The following is a 21,349-nucleotide window of genomic DNA, read 5'->3' on the forward strand; positions in this document are numbered from 1 at the left end:
TTTTCTTATGACTGGCTCCCTCAGCTGGTCCTTCCATGATGTTACCTAGTATCATCTAGGAAAAATCTGCATGGTAGCCTTTCCCAGCACTGCCCTGAGCTCACTACAATACTTCTGTGGAAGGAACATGGATTTTTCTTCGGGCAGAAGAATAACAACAACATACAAAATTATAATGTAAAACTAATTTTTTTCTTTATTGAAAATACATCTACAAAGTAATGCTTCTCAGTCCCCACTGGGTACACCCAGATGCGGAGCCTGTGATGGGCTGGCGAGAGGAACATCCTAGAGGACTTGCTTTCCGTAAGAAATGGTTAGTATAAAAAAAGATCACACTGTGTAACAGAATTAATTTGACATGATTAATGTTTTGCTCTACCGGTGTCACGAGATGACAACCACGGATATTAACTTTTGTAGTGTAGTTCCCAAACAGAGCCTCGGCATTAAACGTTTACTCGACCACCGCCTAATGTTAACTTTTGTACACAGAGAATGCTCACGAGCTATACAAAAAATCTCTCTAATTGTATGTCGGAGGGTGTACGTCTAGGTTTTCAGTCTGTTAGCATGATTAAGTCCACTCTTTACTATTTTCGGTCGGAAACTCAAACACAGCTGGTATTGTCTGATAGCTCCTACCCCATGTCTTTGAACTCCTTAGGGGCTAAAAAATCAATCTCCTCTAAACCTGGGAGCTGCCTCGCCTGCAGCTGATGCCCCTTCTGGTTTTTTCTTAGAACCGCATTGGCAGTGTCTTTATACTGATTCATCTACCATTTCTCTCAGGGACACAAACAAAATAAAACCAAACCTCACTCCAGCTGAAGGTTTTGAATGATCTGGTAAGTGGAATTCCAACACAAAGAGATATCTTGTTTCTCTCGTTCTAAGAACTTTTGATTATAGTCAAAAACCTTTTCAAATCAGAGACCACCCACCCAGCTCACGGACCCTCTATTAGAGAGCTCATTCATTTGACTTCTTTAAAAAATATATGAGAAGTGACCTTCTCTGTTGATAGGCAGACTTCCTTTGGGGATGATTTTGAACTGAAGAGAAAAAGTACTTCAGGTTAAAAAAAAAAAATGAACCTCTCTGTTTTAAATTCTTCCTTAAAGATGATCTATAATCTTGGTGCTTTAAAATCCTCTCTATAATGTCAATCATGCTCCATTCTTTCCTACCTGGCTCTTTAGTGTTCTGTAGTAAGACCATGAGCAGCCTTGCTAGTTGCTAGTCTTACATTTTACTTTCTAAAAGTCTACAGTCAGTTGAGGAGTGGTGGGAGACGTCCCTCCCAGAACAGTCCCTTCCGTTTGGGAAGAGTAGGAAAGAAGGGAATACTTCCCCTGTTGGGAAGAACTGAGCAGGGTTTCATGGATTAGTCCACTCCTGGAATGGCTTCCAGCCTGGTGACTTGCATAGCTGACATTTTGGACACAGGACCTGGTAAACCGTACAGCCAACCCTCCCCTACTTAGAAAGGTTCGTTTCCAGTAAGTGTCCTTCCTGAAAGTCCCATGTTCCATGGAATGATACTTGCTACAGGATGTTCCAAGGGGGAATAGAGGGCAGGCTCTTCCATGATGTCACAGGATGTTTGGGCTAAAAGAAACCATAAAGGCATCCAGGGAACTCACTCATTTTACAGATGAGAACACTATGGCCTGGAGAAGAGATGTAACTTGCCCGTGGTCACATGGAAATTTCACTTTATGTGACTCCTTACAGCTGTGCTAGCTGTGTATTCATACTGCCCTGATATTACTAGAATCAGGACACAAATCAGAAGAGAAAGGGAAAAAAAAAACCCTTCTATTCTCCTATTGATAACCGATTGTAGTTTATCACGTTGTTTTGATACTAAAACTGAATTGTATTCTGAAGGGTTTCTAACTTTTGAAAGTTGATTTAAAAGCATGTTTTAGTCCACTATTTGTTTGACTCTTTAGCTTATAAAAAACTCACATTTACAGTTTTGTGTGCCACATAAACTTGTAAGACCTGATCTGACTCGCAAAATCCTCCCTTGTTTTTAGATGAATACTTCCCAATCCTATCAGAGTACGCAGGAAAAGGGAGGTAAGGGGCTTCCTGGAGAGAATGAGTTGTAACAGATGGAAACATTTTACAATGGTTTGCAAACACCTGCTGCTCAAGAAAACATTTTTTTGTGTGTTAGTCTACATCTTGGTTTCACTGTCAGTGGGTTTCTCAGTCTCGCTTTCCTGGGCAATCAGCTGATATGGTTTCTTCATTTCATTCTCCTCGATCACAGAATTACCCATTTCCATGTCTCGGTTCTTTAGTTCGTGTCGCGACAAGTGCTCCACAATGCCGGCTCCAAGAGAGTCTCCCAGCACGTTGGTGGTGGTGCGAAGGCGGTCCCTGGGGTAGAAAAAACGGGACACCTGTGAACATCACATGATTTCAGCTCATATTTTCAACTGGCTGCTAAATCTTTAGAGGCATCTTTTAAAATTCTGCTTGGTGTATCCACTGACTGCGACCTTACATAATAGACACAGAATGTTTAAACAGTAGTTACTTAAAGTTACAAGGGCACCTAGGTGACCGATGTTCATTTTATTATTTTTTTTAATTTATTTTTTCAGTGTTCCAAGATTCATTGTTTATGCACCACACCCAGTGTTCCATGCAATATGTGCCCTCCGCAATACCCACCACCATGTCCTCCCAACCCCCAACCCCTTCCCCTCTAAAACCCTCAATTTGTTTCGCAGAGTCCACAGTCTCTCATGCTTTGTCTCCCCCTCCACTTTACCCCAATTCATTTTCCCTTTCCTTCTCCTGATGTCCTCCACGTTATTCCTTATGCTCCACCAGTAAGTGAAACCATATGGTAATTGACTCTCTCTGCTTGACTTATTTCACTCAGCATAATCTCCTCCAGTCCCATCCATGTTGATACAAAAGTTGGGTATTCATCCTTTCTGATGGAGGCGTAATACTCCATTGTATATATGGACCATATCTTTATCCATTCGGATGACCAATGTTCAGTCACTATGTATAAATGTAATGTTAGAGTACCAACAGTACTCTAGGGCAAGAACCCTCCCTTTCTCCTTCTATTTAAAATTTCTCTTTGCCTCTCTTTCCTACAATTCACCTTCCTTTATTACCAGTCATTCTCAGAGTGTGATCCAGAGATCCCCAGGGCCCCGGAGGTCAAAACTACTTTCATAATAACGCCAAGATGGTTTTGGCCCTTTTCATTCTGATGAATGCCTAGGTGGGGTTTTGCAAAGACTACAACACAGCACAAGAGATACCCCAACAAATTCAATGCAGAAGTAGTCTGCCAACTGTCTTGTGTTAAGCCAGACACTAAGAAGATTTCCAAAAATGTAAAATGGCATCACTCTTTTCCCTCAATTTCTGGTTTGTAATGCTATTTTCTCCCCCGGCAAGAATGTTATTCATGTCAAGATGTAATGGATTTGTTATTATAAACTTTAAATGAATTTAACATTTAAAACATTTCTGTTTTCCTACTATGATAAATATTGATAGCTATAACCCACATAGATAAAAGCTTTTTGGGTCCTCTATAATTTTTAAGTGTAAAGGGGTCCTGAGGATAAAAGCTTTGAGAACCATAGCTTTATCCTCTAACAATCCTCATGGCAGTTGAGTGCCAACTGTGGGCCTAACCGTGGGCTGAAAGCCAGGGGCGCGACATGTAATCCTCAAGCATCACGGGGAGGTGGATGGCATTATCCTCTCCATGTTACAGAAGAGGAAACTAGGATGGCTGGGGAACCTGCCCAGTGTCACACAGGGGTGGGACATAAACATAGATCCAAGTGACTGTGGCACTCATGCTCTCAACTGATTACCCTCCTCCTGCTTATCGTGCCTTGAACACACCCTTGAACATATCAGCTCTTCATAATCCTTCCAGTGAAGGCAATTTACAGTTGACCCCAGCACCTACTGTATCCTTCTAGGCGTTCATTTTGGGCAGACTGTGGTAAAATTTTTTTGCAAGTGAAAGGGAATTTCTGAGAGAAAAGATGTCAGCTAGAAGGGCGTGGGGAACACGGAAGAGGGATGGGCCCCCTGAGATTAGGGTCTGAGGGGATGGAGGGTATCTTTCTTGGAACTTTCTGCAGAGCCAAAAGTCAATTCTACTTAACGACTCCAGTGCTCTTCCCACCGCACGACCGCCCCCTGCCTGCTGGGTTCCGACGGGAACATCTGCACTGCATCACGCCATTGCTATGGGAAGCACAAGGAGGAGGGACGGAGCCTGCGCGTGAGGCCTGTCCTTCTGCTCTCGCCACCGCCGGGTTGTGTTGTGCAATTCAGAAAATGCCTTTGCAGACAGCCAGTTTCCCAATCGCTGGCTTTATGGAGTGAGAAGTGTAGCTGCCACATGGGGCTCAGGAGCTGATAAGGGTGTGAGTGCGCTTGGCGTCTGGGGCTTGGTCCCTAGATAAGGGCAGGGCCCAGGGGGTGAGGACAATTTACTCACAGGCCATGCTGCCCCTCTTGGTGGAGCCCTCTTGGCAGGTGGGCCAAGCTGCCCGGTATCCCAGAATAATGGAGGGGGGCCCTGTGAAGCCAGCCAGAAGGCAGGCCGAGCATACTCACAGGAACCAGTCCACGGCGATGATGAGCGTGATGTCATCGGTGGGCAGACCCACGGACGTCAGCACGATGACCATGGTGACCAGGCCCGCCTGAGGAATCCCAGCTGCCCCGATGCTGGCGGCTGTGGCTGTGATGCTGTTAGAAGAAGTTCCCAAACATAAGACATGTGTCCCCTCAAACAGAGAGAATGCCCCACAAACCATGTGCGGTGGCGGTGGCAGCGTCCTAGCTGCTGGGTTAACAGAAAATATACTTTAGAAAAATTTAAAGGAGACTATAAAAAAACTCACTGAGCTAACAATAATATTAACTAATATTTATCAAGGGCTTATTAGTGCCATCTGATATGCTAAGCATGGCTTACCTCTCTGATCCTCCCCACAACCCTTAGGAAGTTGGTCTTAGTATTATACCCATTTTTAAAGGAAGACATTGGTGCTGAGAGACTTTTTCACATACCTGAAAATATTTTATAAGGTCTAAAATACTATATAGTTACAATAACGATTTATTTCCTATAATTCCTCTATGCAACTAGAGGATTGTAAAGATACTGAACATGTATGACTAATGTGGTCAGAAAAAAAATCCAATTTATTGGGGTGCCTGGGTAGCTCAGTTTTTAAGTGGCTGTCTTTGGCTCAGGTCATGGTCTCAGGGTTTTGGAATCGAGCCCCGCATTGGACTCCTTGCTCGTAGGGAAGCCTGCTTCTCCCTCTCCCACTCCCCCTGCTTGTGTTCCCTCTCTCACTGTCTCTTTCTCTCTCTGTCAAATAGATAAATTAAAAAATCATAAAAAATCAAATTTATTAATTCCAAAGCAAAATGATTTATGAATAAAGTTCTGTACCACTATAAATATTTTTTATGGAGGTAGTATAGACCTGATTTGTAAGGCATACAACCTTGTCTAGAACTCCATTAAATACCTATTTGATATGGCTGATGTGAGAATGTTTTATAAAGAGTAAAATATTACTTAGATATAAGGTGGAATTAATAAAAGTGAGTCTGTAGAAGAGACTGTTATGGTTATATCTTTTATAGTTCCTCTTCTATGGTACTAGAATGTTTGGCTGGTCTATGGCTGCCCAGAATAAAGACTAGATTTCCCAGCCTCCCTTGGAGCTCAGACTAAGTTTCTAGCCACTGAGATATGGTTGAAAGTGATCAAGTGTCTTGCGGGCTGTGCCCTCCTCCGCTGTCCACTGGCTAAGATTTGAAGGTGGTGATGAGCCATCTGGACCTTTTGGATGAGGGTAATACCACAGGGATGATGGAATAAAAGCCTGCGTCCCTTACACTGTATAAGACACCTCCAAGTCTTGAGGGTTTTGTGGAGCACAGCTCCTCCACAAGAGAAAGAAAGTCACTCTTATTGTTATTATAATATTTTACTCTGTCACATGCAACTGAGCCTTTTTTTGGAACTCAGGGCTTTTCAACCAGTATGCCAAGGTATGCCCAAGAATGGGTTATGGGGAGCTGAGATATTGCTCTCCCAGCCCCAGTGTAGCTAGACTGTGCTCAGGGGTCCCAGAACCCTTGGGCCAGTCACATCTGGCTGTGACCAGCCTCTTTTTATTTATTTTTTTTAAATATCCTAACACATCCTACAGCTATTATTTTTCAATAGCTCAAATATATATACAGAGTCTAACATAATTAACTTCTAGATAGACATATTATGTACACACACAAAGTGGGGGAATTGACAGATTAAAACTAAAGTGACATGAACACCAAACGCAAGCCATAAATCTGGATTTTACCTTGGTCTAAGGGAATAAGTTATAAAAGACATTTTGGGGGCAACTAGGGAAATCTGGATATAAGTTGGATATTCTGGAAGTATTTTAAAGAATCTTACTATTGTGGTTTTGTAAAAAATGATTCTTATTCTCAGGAGATGCATGCTGGACTATGTATATGTAAAATGTAATGAAAGCAGAGAAAGAAAGAAGCAAAATGGTAAAATGCTAACAATTGTTGGATCTAGGTAGATGTTTGTTGTAATATTATTTCAACTTTCCTGTTTGTAAGATGATTTTTATAAGAGTATACACACACACACACATATATATGAGATACAAAAAAATCTGACTTATCTTGATATCGAAAATAAATTTCTAATAATTAAAACACACACACACACACACACACAGAAGAAAAGAGTCTGATCTGGCTTGTGAGGCTTAAAATCTCCCTTACACTTACTTACTGGTCTGTTGTGTATAATTGACATTCAGTAAGCAAAAAATGGGATTATAATCACATATACACATGCATATTCATGGGCTATCCTCAGAAAACTATAAAAGAAATTAGCAAGCAGCAGTGGCTGCCTCATGAGAAGGAAATAAAAAATTAGGGGAGGGTATGGAAAGGAAAATTACCTTTCACTAGACACCTCAAATATAGTAGTTAAAAAAATAGTCTATAGAAACAAAATTCTCAACCTGTTGTCAATGGGGTCTCTCATCTATTTTATACTGTCTAAAAATTAACCCAAGAGAAAATGTTAAACCAGTTTTTCAAGTGTAATTTTTTAGTACTGGCAATAACAGCTAACATATTTTAATGCCTTTAAAACTGAAGTATAATCTGACATTTTTTAGAAGGAATTACCCATACTATGTATTCTGTAGATTTTAAAGGAAAGTGCTAGATGTTTTATTGATAAATTGATATTGATATTGAAATTGATATTGATATATTGATAAATAAATTAATCCAGCGACATGTAGTATGTATGGCATGGTTCCATTAATTACTAAAAAGTGTTTGTGTGTCTAGGTGTAAGAAAAGGTCTTTATACCCCAAACACTAACAGAAGTGACCTGTAGAAAGATGGGGGGGCATGATGGTGGCAGGGAAGTTACATTTTTTTAACTTCTACATTTCTATATTATGAGAATTTCATTATTAATAAATGTGTACATCTGTAATTTTTTAAAAAAATGAATAAAATATCTAAATATAAAAAATAAATCTATTGCCACAAACCTCCAAACTTCTGTTCATGTTTGATCCCCTTTCCAACCAGGTTCTTCATCCAATCCTTGATCACCGTCTCAGCATTTAAAGTCATTCTTAAGAAAATGTTGTATAGAACTTTCCTCATACCTGATTGTAATGATCTGCCCAAAGTTCAGCTCAAAGTTGTTAACTTGAGCGATGAAAATGGCAGCCAAAGCCTCATAGAGTGCGGTCCCATCCATGTTAATGGTGGCCCCCACTGGGAGCACGAATCTGGTGACACGTTTGTCCACGCCATTGTTCTCTTCTAAGCATTTAAAGGTGATGGGTAGGGTAGCAGAACTGAGCATGGTAAAAAAATAAAAAGGGCGTGTCAGCTGACCATCCAGATCTGTTAGACCTTGACTATGTGTTTGATATTTTGGACAGAGTTCCTTCCTCTCCTAAGTCCTAATTTAAAGGGAACTTAAGTCAGCACCTGTATAAATAGGGGAACAGGGCTAGAAGAGCATGGGTTGCCTCCCTGGGTTATTTGGCAGCTCTCTTGCTCCTGGGTTCTTCTGTGAAGAAGTATAGTTATTCCCCTCTCCCCACACCTGTGCTGAGTGACTCTGCCATCTTTTCCTCGGGCACAGGTCAACTGGAAGAGAGAGATGACAGTGGGCAGGAAAGGAGTAGCTGATTTCCATCTGTCTCCCCAAAGGGTATACCGCCAATCACTCCCTGCATCCCAACTAGGTCTGATTAGCACCTGCACGAAAATGCCAAATCGAATGCCTGGAAGTTTAAAACCCAGAACCACCGCTTAGCCCCCCAACCCCCCACCAGCCCCTCACTACCACTACCAGGATTCTGGATCAAAGTTAAGTCTGAAATGCTTTTTCTGATGGAAGTGCGCCACACAATGGACATCCATACCTGGAGGAGGTTCCGAGAGCCGTGATGAGGGCCTGCAGCAACCCTCCAATAAAAACCCAAGGGTTTTTCCGAGTTACCAAGAAGTAGAGGAGGGGCAAGACGATGACGGCGTGAATGAGCAGGCCGACGATGACGGTCACCGTGTACATGGCAAGCTGCCCGCCAATCACTCCCATGTCTTCCATCTCAACAATTTTCCCTGCAATCAGGAAGAGGATGCCCAGAGGGGCGTACCTATGTAGAAGCAACACACGCACGGTTGGAAGTCTGATTTCCAACGAGCTATTCCACAGAAACTACCAAGTGGCAAGAAAACATGACAGAGAGTTGATTGCCAAAACTTTTGTGCCCAGGATACTATTAGAACTTGCAAAAACTGTGAAGTTCTTTTTTTTTTTTTCTTTTAAAAATATAAATGGTGGGGTACCTGGGTGGCTCAGTGGGTTAAAGCCTCTGCCTTCGACTCAGGTCATGATCCCAGAGTCCTGGGATCAAGCCCCCCATCAGGCTCTCTGCTCGGCAGGGAGCCTGTTTCCCCCTCTCTCTCTGCCTGCCTCTCTGCCTACTTGTGATCTCTATCTGTCAAATAAGTAAATAAAATCTTAAAAAAAAAATATATATATATATATATATATACACACACACAAATGATACATAAAAAGGCTTTCCTCTCTCTCAGAATTTCTCTAGGTCACTTTTTTTTTTCCTCCTGAGGCTATGAAAAAGGGCCGGTACAGAGGTTTTTAAACTCACGTCTTTTTCTAGATCACTCTCCTTTCACCCCACCTGGGTCACTTCTGTGGTCCTCAGATGCCACACAACTGCCCCTGCCTTTTGTTCTCTTTCTAGGTACTCTGAAGAGCCAGAATCCACTGAACCAATATCCAGACTTTTGGGAGCATTTCCCACAGCAGAGCCTGACGTCCAAGTTAAAGCAAGATGCACACAATGCCATTTCAGTGTTTTAGATTTGCAGTCATCTCTCTTCATCAAAGTTTGTTTTTATTATTTTCCTCCCACATTACACACCACTTAGAATATTACTTAGTATTGGTCTTCAAATTAACTTTTTTAAAAAGATTTTTTAAAAAATTATTTATTTGTCAGAGAGAAAGTGAGCGAGCGAGCACAAGCAGGCAGAGTACCAGGCAAAGGCAGAGGGAGAAGCAGGCTCACCACTGAGCAAGAAGCCCGATGCGGGACCCCATCCCAGGACTCTGGGATCATGACCTGAACCAAAGGCAGCCGCTTAACCGACTGAGCCAACCAGGTGTCCCTTTAAATCAACTCTTAAATAAATTTATTCTAAGAATAAATTTTATGGTGCCTGGGTGGCTCAGTTGGTTAAGCATCTGTCTTTGGCTCAGGTCACCATCCCTGAGTCCTGGGATCAGATGGAGCCCGCATCTCAGCGGGGAGTCTGCCGCTCCCCCTGCTCCTTCTCCATCACTCTCCCTCCCTCACTTAAGAAATTAAAAAAAAAAAAAAAAAAGAATACATTTTATGTTTTAGTGCAAATGGAAGACTAGTACCATTTGCCACAGATCAAAGGCAATTGTATAATAAATTCAAAGCTACTAAAATTAATAATGTGCATGTACGTACTACCATGATCACGTTATTGGTGTTCTAATTAAGTAATTATCACCCATAGGCTGCCCCTGGCATTTGTGATCTTCCCCCCACACATTTCAAGAAGGAACAAGTGAGACACAAAATAACTCGTATGTCTAACAACCGCTGTCGCATAAAGGTCCCTCTGCCCCTCTTTCAACTCCTTTGTCTGATGTGCGTGGTAAGACGCAACCAAACTCACGTTACCAAACACAGAGGGGCCAATCACCCCTAAGGAGAAGAGTCTGCTGAGAACTGTGGAGGTCTTATTTCAAGTTGAAAATACAAAGCTTCTTTTTAAAACTCCTTTCAAAACCCAGGCCAGGAAATTATAAGAGTACCTGTTTTCAGAAAAGTAATAACTCAATGTTGAATGTGCGGGCGAATGTACAGCTTGAAAAGCTACATGTGAGGTTCATTCAGCAGCCTTGAATGGGTTTCTTTCATAAAAGAGGTGAAAGGTGGAGGCATTTTAATAATATGAAGATAAATGTCCACTTTCAGCTCTGCCAGGATTTCAAAGGAGGGGCTCCAGGATTTCAACCAAGGGCTCCTGTGGAGATCACATTCTGATCAGCCTTCATGCCCAAGTTCATATCCACCTCGTACAAGCTCCTGAGAAATGGATTTCTCTGGGCTTTCATGGCCATAAAGACAAAGGGTATTTTTAATCACGTTGGTGAGTGTTTTTCTTAGAAATGGATGCCTTCCTCCTTCCAGTGCCAAGAAGGAGTCTGGATTAGAAATAAAGGATAAAGGGAAAGCAACCCCACATGAGGCCTAAACCAATCAAAGTGCTCTCTCTCAGCTGGTGAGAATTTACTTTCCAAGGTCAATGTTCCTCCGCGGATTTAGTCGTTTCCTTTGTGTTCTACTCTCAACTTTTCTTGAAGAATTTTGTTATGAACAGTGGACTGGCATTCTATAACCCTCCCCATGAGTCCCTTGGGCAGGCAGCTGGACTGCCATGATTTTACATTTCTTTCTTAGGGATAAAAACGGAGGAGAGGAGATCTCACTTTTTCTGATGGTCAAGGGTGTTCTATGTTTGCTTTGCCCTCTACTGTGGATGCTCTTCTCTTGGCACTTTGTGTGGCTACTTTCTCCTAGTTATTCAGATCTCAACGAAAAAAGTCACCTTCTCAGAGGCCAAAATCCAAGACAAATTTTGTGATTCCTCCCCAGTCACTTTTTTTCACATCGCATAAAATAAAATCTGGTGTTTTATTTTTTTATTTTTTCCACAGCATTTGTTACTAAAGCATTTGGTTGATTTGTTTATTTTTCTATATCCCTTAAAAGAATAGAAGTTCCGGGACATCCTTGCCTGTTTTCTTCATTGCTATGTCCAGAGTGTGTGGCATTGTACGCTTGGTATATAGTAGACACTCAATAAATATATATTGAAATATATAACTGAATACCAAATAGAAAAAAAGGAATGAGGAATGGGATCCCACCAGCCCTGGAGAAAAGAAGTAGACACCTTTCAAAAACAAGGAAGCGAACTTATTAAGAGAGGTTTGCAGATGGGCTCCAAGGCCACTACAGGCCCCACATGTTGATTTTCACGTGCTTACCCAAGTGAGATTGTTGCCATCGGCCATCCCGCCTGGTGGCACCTTCCTTGGTACGGAACCCATGCTGATGGCAATAAACATCTGTATACGGCATACACAGCAAATGGAAATACGTACCACATTATCACCGCTACCAATCTCATGATGGCTTCATTAAGAGAATCAAAGAACTCTTTCAGGGCTTGACCCTGCTCTTTCATGTTGCCAATCACAAATCCAAAGCACATGGAGAAGACAACTAGTCCCAGGGCATTGACCCCATTCACAGACCCTGGGACTGGGACCAACTCCTCTGTGATCCTTGTAAGAGTCTCCATGGCCTCTGACACATTGTTTATCACGGCGCCCACGAGCGTTTCATTGGACTGAACAGGCACTTTAAAGCTTCTCTTCTCATAGTTGGTTTTAAACTTAAAAAAGAAAAGGCACAACAGGGATTAGAGGTGGTTTTTGTTTTCTTCTTTTTACTTGCCTGTTGTCCCAATTTTCTCTAATGACTTACTTTAACCTCGCATTCAGAGAATACTGTTATAGAAAGTATCTAGCTAGCATCTGTCTAATCTGTGACAAACCTCTACTACTTCCCCAGCACAGATACGCACACACTCAAACACAAGACAAATCATAGCAGGAGAGACATATCTGGCTGAAGAGTCTGAAATACACACGTGTTTTTGCTTTCTTCTGAAACCCTAGTAAAATGGCTAAAAATGGGCTTTTAGAAAACTGTAAATCTAAATATTCATATAGTCCCTTTACTATCTATCATGCTATGGGATCATAGACAAATCAACCAGACATCATTTTGGTATTATGGACATCTGTGAAACAGAAATAACCACAGTGGTTCTACCTCACGGGGTTGTTGTGATCAAATTAGGCAGAATATATGAGAATACATTGTAAATTTTAAAGCCAACTAATGTTGGCTAATGGTGCTCAGTAACAAAGCCCTTTGGGGACTAGACTTAGCTGGAGTTTTCAGCTAATATTAAAAATCTAAAAATCCCCTATGCACCCCTATGTTTATAGCAGCATTATCTACAAGAGCCAAATTATGGAAGCAACCCAAGTGTCCATCAATAGATGAATGGTTAAAGAAGATGTGATATATCTATATCTATATCTATATCTATATCTATATCTATATCTATATCTATATCTATACACACACACATGTATATATATATGAAGATAGATATATATATACATATCAACAAAGAAGATAAATATATACACAATGGAATATTTTTCAGCCACAAAAAGAATGAAATCTTGCCATTTGCAATGACATGGAAGGATCTAGAGAGTATAACGCTAAGCAAAATGAGTTGGTCAGAGGCAGATACCCTGTGATTTCACTCATATGTGGAATTTAAGAAACAAAACAAAGAAAAAAAAAAGAGACAGAGAGACAAACCAAGAAACAGATTCTTAGCTATAGATAACAAATAGATGGTTATCAGAGGAGGGGGTTGGGGGGTATAGGAGATGGGGACAATAGGTGATGGGAATTAAAGAGTACACTTATCATGATGAGCACTGAATAATGTATAGAACTGTCGAATCAATATATGGCATACCCAAAACTAATATAATACTGTATGTTAACTCTACTAGAATAAAAAAAGCCTTAGTGAAATTAAAAAAAAATTAAAAATTAAAAATTAAAAAATTTAAAAATCTCCAAACAATCCTCTTCAAGGCATTTCTGATAATATCAATTCTTAAGAATAGATACTTGATTAATAGTTGAGGATGACAACCCAGTTCTCAAGTTTATAAAGGAATTTCTCTTTTTATTCAAATTAGTCTTTTCCCAACAGCTTCTACATAGATGTCCCAGACAGAAGACTCAGAGTATTTGACTACGACCACATAAAAAAATTAAGGCCATCCATCTATGATTTTAATGAGAGTAGAATGCCTGGCCTTTATGTTGATGGTAGTAAAGGATCAGAGAGTAAGTATGTATGGATGTTGCCTGGATCTACAGTCTAGGGGAAGAAGGCTTAGCTGTACATGAAGTGTTGGGCCATTTTGCTACCAAGAGTGAATGGGAGACTTTTGTGTCCAGTGAGAAACCACTACTCTCAAACAAGGGCATAACCAGCTGTCAATACTATGGACACATCTCTGACTAATCATTGATACTGCTGGTAATCCTAAGTAACAAGGAAACTGGCCCGTTTTAGTCTCCTGTGCCAGTCAATGTTCAAATCTCTACTTCACTGGGATGCTTATGCATTTTATGGATTGTCTAGGGTAGATTTCCAATCCTGATTAGCCTTTCCTATGGCTCCAACTCTTTCCCCTTAGACACAGTTTGTAGCCTACAGAAATTGCAACCTCATTTGCATTCTGGTCTAAGACAAATAGATCTGGGAAGATACATTTGCTTCCCTTTCAAAATCCTGGAAATGCAATCCAAAACCAAATATAATAAATCTGCTCGAGTCAGCACTTTTCCCAGTACTGCTAGAAATCAGCATTTTTGATGTTGCCCAGTGCCAGCTGACTAACCAGAATAGTCAGCCCCATGGTGCTGGGGTGGGCTGGTTAGATTGAAAGGGGGTTATTATTTATGATTATTGCAGGTTTTGAATAAAGTTTGATTTTGACGTCTTAGACTTTTTTTTAAAAGAAAGGATTCTGTTTGAATTTTGCAGTGTGTGCATGCATTACCTATTAAAAATAGTCAATAAGAATTTAAAAAAAAAGGGAGGGGAACCAAAGAATGACTTGAATGTGTACAAGTTAGTCCTCCATGGGGCTGGGGTTTTATTTTGTTTGCTTTAGAGATCCTAAGCAGAAGGGTTAGGGAATTACAACTAGGGTGAAGTGATACCATCTGGAGAAATGTTCGGTAACTATTATTGAACCCAGAAATCTAATTGTATTCTTTTTAATACTTTGGGTAACAAACCTTTTTTATTCAGGTGAAGTTAGAATGAACTTCACCCCCAAACAGTAAAATGTATTTGTATCCATAACACAGAGAGCCAAGCATTGTGTGTATACGGGCTAAAAGGAGCTGGACCTCACAGAATGTAAGAGCAGAAAGAGGACAGAATTTGGAGTCAACGCAATGGATCTGAATTCTGGATCTACCATTTATAACTTGTGAGATCTTGTGACTATTAAATAATCCTTCTGAATTATCATAGATGAGTTGCCTCATCAATGAAATGAAGACAATGATAGCCATCCCATTCACGTGAGGACCAAATACAACACAGCAGGTATTCAAGAAATGATGATGCCATTTCTGATATGGTTCCTCCTTCAGAATCCATAAGGCCCTTAGTAGACTTTCAAAAGCCAGCCCACTGATTTTTTTAATTAAACCCAGAAACTTGAATAATCTCCCTAATCTTTAAAGCTGAGTTGTAAATATGTCTTACACTGTTTGTTTGCTTGGTGGGCTTTTGTGTGTGGAATGTTGGCGGGGGTGGGCAGAGAGAAGAAGGGAGTGTCCTAATTGGCCTTCTTAATAATTAACAGAGACTCAATGAGTTACCTGTACGCAAGACTTTTAGAGTATCTGGCAACTACTAAGCCCACAAAACAAAGTAAGACCTCCCCATCCTCTGCAAATTCCTCAGAAAACCCTAGTGCTTTCCAGCTGGTTGGCAAAAAAGTGTTTCTTATTGCAGAGAAGTGGAAAAAGTAAAATAAAATAAACAAGAGGGTCCCGCTGTGTGGTATGCCAAATAGGAATTTCAAAAGTGAATTAGTGGCTATAGAGTGTTTACCTGTTTAAAGCAAGCTTCCACCAGATTTGGAGGGAACATATTCCTGCAAAGAAAATAATGGTCATTTGAAAAATTTCTCAAATAATAAGTTTGCTTCTTAAATATTTTTTCATTGTGTCTAAGTTAAAGACTGTATTGAACGAAGCAGCAAATGAATAAGAAGAAAGGTTTTGGTGGATTTTATGACTTGAAGTTGGACATATGGTCATCCCTGTGTGGGGCCCACGTAGTTCATATTTTTCAGGGAAGTCTCAAATTCAACTCATCTGTCCTTTTGTCAGACAATGGGATTTTTAAAATTTGGTCATTATAGCATCAAATATTGCTCCTGGGAAGAATCAAAGTGAGCATGGAAACACCTTTGGTTACAAACACTCTGGTTAACTGAGTTCTTATTTAATAATACCCATTTTGATACTATGCCATGTGTCCATGGACCAACCGTTCTGCATCAAATGTCATGGTCAGACTGGAATTTTATCTTCCACAAAGTCCTCCCAAAGGCCAGCTGGGGGATGGGCTCTTGACTCCGAATTGCTGGAGTTTTGAGGCTCTTTGGTGACCAATGGGGAAATGGCTCACAAAATTTAAACTTGTGGTCCATGTGGCAAGGCTTGGCACTTTCTCAGAGAAGTGTCTGGGTTCATGGTGGAGTTCAAGGGGCCACCATCTAGCTGGGAGTCCCTAACCAGCTGGGTGAACTTGGCCAAGGCACTACACCCATGTAGTTCTCTGCTGATTTATCTGTTGGAGAGGATATTGGAATAAACTATCATTAGGCCTCCAAGGTTTAAGACTGTGGGACAAGGAGGTAGAGGCGGAGGTATCTGGCATGGGGAGAGGGGCGTCTGCAACCTCGGAGGCCGGAGAAGTCAGAGTGGGAAAAGTCGGTATCTAAACAGAAACCATTTCTTCTGGTAGTTTCCAGAGGAGGGGGAGTGGGGTAGGCTGGTACTTTTATTTAAAGAATTTTAGTTGGAGAACTTGGGACTCTTGAAAGAGGAAGACCGTTCTGCGTTACCCCTAGGTGATATTTGCACTCGAAAATTGTTCGAGTCCCTTTCTGCCTCTTTTTCTGTCTGCATTTGGCCATGAGAGCCATTCATTATTTCCCCTGTATGTACGGAGTACAATGGTGGGTGTGTGGGGGAGCGTCTGGGCCCGGTGAAGCCTTTACTGGGTCAACAAAATGTAGACTGGAAAAGAGGAATACGGAAATGAACACAGTGCTGGGTTTCTTGTGGAAATCTGCAAGTGTTTATTGATTGTGTACTCCCCTCGAAGGCTTCATTTGCACCAGTTACTTGTGACATTTTTTAACAGGTATTCCACGGAAAAAATGAAAAATGCTTATTTTTAAAGTCGATGAAATTCTATGTAGCATGGAAATATAAACAGGAATCTTAAATGATCTGGTACTCCTAGTAGTAGAAGATGTATTGTGCGATGGAGAAAATATGATTTAGATTGTAACATTTTCAGTAATTAAAATTGATAGAGTTCGTTTAAAAAAAAAGAGAGAGAGACTGTGGGAGAAGGAGACATGGCCCAGGAAGTTGCAGAGCCTGACATTCCAGCAGTTGTAGGTTATCAAAGTCATGTTTTAAGGTCATCAACTCTTGTCCCTTTCTTCTTACCGCCTAGATCATCCTGTTTCCTTTTCCTTCCTATCTATGCTCTGTGGGTCTATCTATATAAATCTTGATAGAAATGTGAGTTCAGGAGATTTCAGGAAAAATGCTCGAGCCAAGTTACTGGTGGGGATGGGCTACTCATACACCTATCACTGGGGCAAGGAGAGACAGAAACACACAGCACTCTGACGGATCAATGAGACTTGGAACGACAAGCTCCCAGTTCTTCAAACAAGGAGTAGAAATTCTATAGAAAGAGAATATAATACAATACTCCTAACCTAACCTACCTGATGGTAAAGGTCATGGAAAAAATGGTGAAAAGGCTTAAAGCTTCTTATTGCTGGTGGTGCCTCACCACGCCTTGTGGGTTCCCTTAACCCTGCCTGTACTTTTCCAAAGCCCTTTCACTGATCCTTTTGAATACGCAATATGCTTCCTGCCAGGATCTGACTGACACAAAGGTTGGTGTGTAGAGAGAGCAATGAGGAAGGTGCCAGGATCAAACTTGGGTTTACTTCATAGTTCTGTGTGAGATGACTCTACCATCAAATCTGTTTCAAGTACTAGATAAGATTCATTGCAATCGGTGTGTAGTTTGTACACAAAACAATGCTAAAGAAGCCATCCTTTAATCTTTCGTTGCTGGTCTGCCAAATCCTTTCTTTGGCAATGGTGTAAAAGAAAGATGTTAGAACAGGTATGACCAGATGATCCTGAAAGACCTTTCTGGACAGAAATTGTGCCTAATGGATGATAATACCGATGACAAGTTCTACATTAGAAGAGTCCAATCAACAGGCTACAGTTGAATAAAAACTAGCCTTAAACAGCAAGACAATAAGGTAAGACTTATTTATATTCCAAGGTAAGCTACACAGCTGAGAGGAGAAGTGAGTGATCAGATCCTGAATCCTAAAAGCAAGGGACTCAAAATCTATATCCCCTCTTTGCTCTTCTCACCTCTTTCCCATTAGATCAGAAAACAAAAGCTGTAACTTCTGTTAGAAAGAAATGAAGATGTGACCTTCACTTCAAGCCAGCAAGGCTGGTTCAGTTAGACACCTGATCTGCAGTTTGACTAGCTCCCCCAAAAGAGGGGTTGGGAAGTCAGAATATACCCAAAGGGGTGGGCTTGCAAGGACGTACCTGATCAAGTCCAGGAAGGCGTCTGCAGCTGTCACTTGAACAATTTTGCCTTCTCTGTGCATGTTTTCCTTTGTGCCCTTCCCAGGATGGATGATGATGACAATGACTATGCCAATTACCACGGCAATGATGGTTGTAGTCATGTAATAGACTACTGCTCGCATTCCCATCTTCCCTGATGCCTTACTATCTAGGGCCGCCATTCCTGGTGAAGGCAAACAGAAGGAGATTTTCAGGAAGTCAGTCCAAAGAATTTTCCAGAGGAAGGTAATGGGGACAGTCAACACCCCCTTACCCTCATTCCACCCGGCAATGGGATTTTATACAAGTTATGAGAACTTGGCATCAAATTCCATCAGGGCATCATAAAAGGTGAAAGAAAAAAGTCAAAGAATGGCCAGTCATCAGCTGTGGCAGCAAACACCCAATCACCCATTTCCTGCTCAAGAGTTGATTTCATGTGGCTCTCTAATGATTTAAAAGGGCAATCAAATTCTTTCCTAGGTTATTACTGGTTGGGGAAGCTATGAGTGTAAATTGTGAGTAGTGTGTGTTTATGAAGAGCTACTCAAAAAAAATTTCTGGCAGGATAACCTGAGCCTGTCTCAAGTCACTGTGGTGACTCACACCGGTAAACTAGCATTACCACTTTTGAAAAGATTTATTATTTTATATAGGTACTTGGGAGTCTTTTTTTCATGTTTTTATGCAAAATGGAAGCCATTATTCTGATCACCTAACAACTTATCTCAATTTGCATTTGAATTAGACATTGGGTTATAAAGCCAAAGTTCTCAAATAGTTTCTCTGGGGTTTCATTTCAACTCATCTCATCAAAGTTTAAAAAAAAAAAAATTCTCTGTTTTGGTGGGGTTCTTCTCATGTTTCTACCTTCTCCCCTGGGCATGGAGTACCTTATCTCATGTTAAACATCTTCGCCCCCTCGTTTTCAGGACATCTTCAAAGTCTACCTCAGGCGAGGTGTTATCCTAGGTAAAAAAGGAGGTGTGACTTTCAAGATTTCCCTTCCTGCTCTAGCAAACAGAACATATCTTAATGTCTCTTGGGATAGTAAAAAACTGGACATGACACAAACCCCTCAAAAGATCAGATGATAATAATGTGGGCTGTTCTGTTTCATTAGCTGTTTTCACTTTTCTTCTTTCCTTCCCCTCCCTAATCTCATGAAAACACTAAAATCCAATTATAGTATAATCCAATCACAACATGGTTTTCTTTACTAATTAAAATTTTATTTTCTTTACTACTTAAAAATTTTTCCTTTTATCAATGTATTAAAAGGTTATACTGTACTCCAATGACCAGTATCAGATTCTACCAGTGATTTAATTTTTAGGTAGTGACTTTGTTCATACCAACATATTTAGAGTAAGGTAAAATATTGAAAAAAACAGTATCCATGATTGGGCTGGGTTTGCCCCCAAAATGTGATATAATGGTAATTCCCATGAGAATTGACACCAGGGCTTTCAATTTATAATTTCATTTGTATTTGAATAATATCATTCATAATTTTCAAAATAAGGACTCACTTAGTACCTGATACGTTTTTAACAACAACCCATAATGCAGATTAAAAAACACTTAAATGACTAAGGTCTTAGTCAACACCAAGTAAAATGGAGTGGGAACTTGAACTTTGTTCTTATGACACTAATTTTCATATACTTTCTGCCACTGAGGAGGCCAACTGGAGCTCTCACAAACAAGGCGGCCAACTTTGGCTTTAATGCATGAACTTAACTTCTCTCACACTTGCCCTGGGTTTCTTGAAACCCAGGGCTAAGTATTCAATACTGGGATGGTGCCATTTATTTGCCAACCTTAAAAATGGGCTGATCTGTTTTCGGTCAAATGTCCCATCCCCCTATTTTCATCCTCAAGTCTGAATCACATCTCAAATATCTTGGCTTTCTGTGCTTGCAATAATTTCTCTCAGAAGGGGCCCACTCTCTTTCCCATTATTGCCTGAGCTTGTCACCACTGAAGCCTGAAATTCTTCGGCAGCAAGTAGTGTGGGCACAATAGGCCGGATATCTCTGCTAGGGGGTACCAGGCAGCAGTATTTTCTTCCTCCAAGATGCTTTCTTTCCCTCTTGCCTTCTATTCTGTGGTGCTGTTCCGTTCTCACGCCAGCTCTTCTCTGACGTTCCTGCCCACTACTCCCGACCTATAGCTATTTGGAGAGAGTGCTAAGTGGTCAAGGCAGAGTACTGGAAACCAAAGTGGCAAACAAAGGAGGAGGCTTAAATCTCCCTCCCTCCCACCACGGGGCTAGGGATGGGTGGGGGGGAGCTCTCCCAGGGTCCACAGCTACAAGGCTATAAACTTGAAGAAACAAAGATTCTTATTTATAGGATTTTTATAATTTAAAAAATGAAAACCAATATGAAAGTATTTTCTCCATACTTTTAAAAGTCTGAAATAGCTGAAGACAACCACCAAGGCATGTTTTTAGCAGTGAGTCTAGAAGGAGAACTGATAGTCAAACGAGAGGCTCACCAACCTCTATATATTGACCCTTTTCCTTTGCAAGAGAATGAAGCAATCGCTGCTATTATTTCAGCCAAGGAAGGAGGGGTGTATGGGGGGTAGGGCAGAGGATCTTCATGAACCAGTTCCCCATGTAGGCCCTTTTCCGAGAGGCGGCCTTGGTGTCCCACACGGGCTGCTTGCCTACCTCCGCTCCTGGTCCTCCATCCCCTCCCCACCACCTGCCAACTCTGACCACTCCCCTTTTCTCTGACACAGGCTCTTAAAACTAAAGGGAGCACCACGAACAAGGTCACACACTGTTGTGAGGGCAAGAGCAGGATGGATGTGGGCAGTCTGCCAGACACAGGACCTGAAAGAGAATGGTCCTGATACTGGTAATACCAGGAAAAGGGAGGATGAGCTCTAGAAGACAAAACGTCACATGAACAGTGTCTCTCTTCCTCTCCCTTACTCAACTCAGTGGTCATCTCTGTTCCTTAGTCTCATGAAATTTGAGACAAAGCTCTATACCGAGACTACACAAAAACATCAGAGTGTCGGGCGCCTGGGTGGCTCAGTGGGTTAAAGCCTCTGCCTT

At 41.2% G+C, this 21,349-nt stretch overlaps 1 protein-coding gene across 4 annotated transcripts in view; it reads right to left on the minus strand.

The window, feature by feature from the left end:
* Positions 1 to 2,189: 2,189 nt before the first annotated feature.
* The window catches only part of SLC1A3 (solute carrier family 1 member 3), a gene marked incomplete at both ends in the record, with an annotated part of 73,289 nt that continues 54,129 nt past the window's right edge, over positions 2,190 to 21,349 (minus strand). For 2 of the 4 annotated variants that reach the window (XM_080803354.1, XM_080803352.1), the window contains 7 exons: positions 2,190 to 2,394; positions 4,627 to 4,761; positions 7,753 to 7,947; positions 8,524 to 8,757; positions 11,835 to 12,127; positions 15,473 to 15,515; positions 18,256 to 18,460. In XM_080803354.1, the coding sequence (XP_080659480.1) occupies positions 2,190 to 2,394; positions 4,627 to 4,761; positions 7,753 to 7,947; positions 8,524 to 8,757; positions 11,835 to 12,127; positions 15,473 to 15,515; positions 18,256 to 18,460 (1,310 nt within the window). The remainder of the gene's footprint in view (positions 2,395 to 4,626; positions 4,762 to 7,752; positions 7,948 to 8,523; positions 8,758 to 11,834; positions 12,128 to 15,472; positions 15,516 to 18,255; positions 18,461 to 21,349) is intronic. The other 2 variants (XM_080803353.1, XM_080803355.1) reach the window with 2 other exon arrangements.

The sequence above is a fragment of the Martes martes genome (assembly GCF_963455335.1).
Source record: "Martes martes genome assembly, chromosome: 5".
In the NCBI taxonomy this organism is placed as follows: domain Eukaryota; kingdom Metazoa; phylum Chordata; class Mammalia; order Carnivora; family Mustelidae; genus Martes; species Martes martes.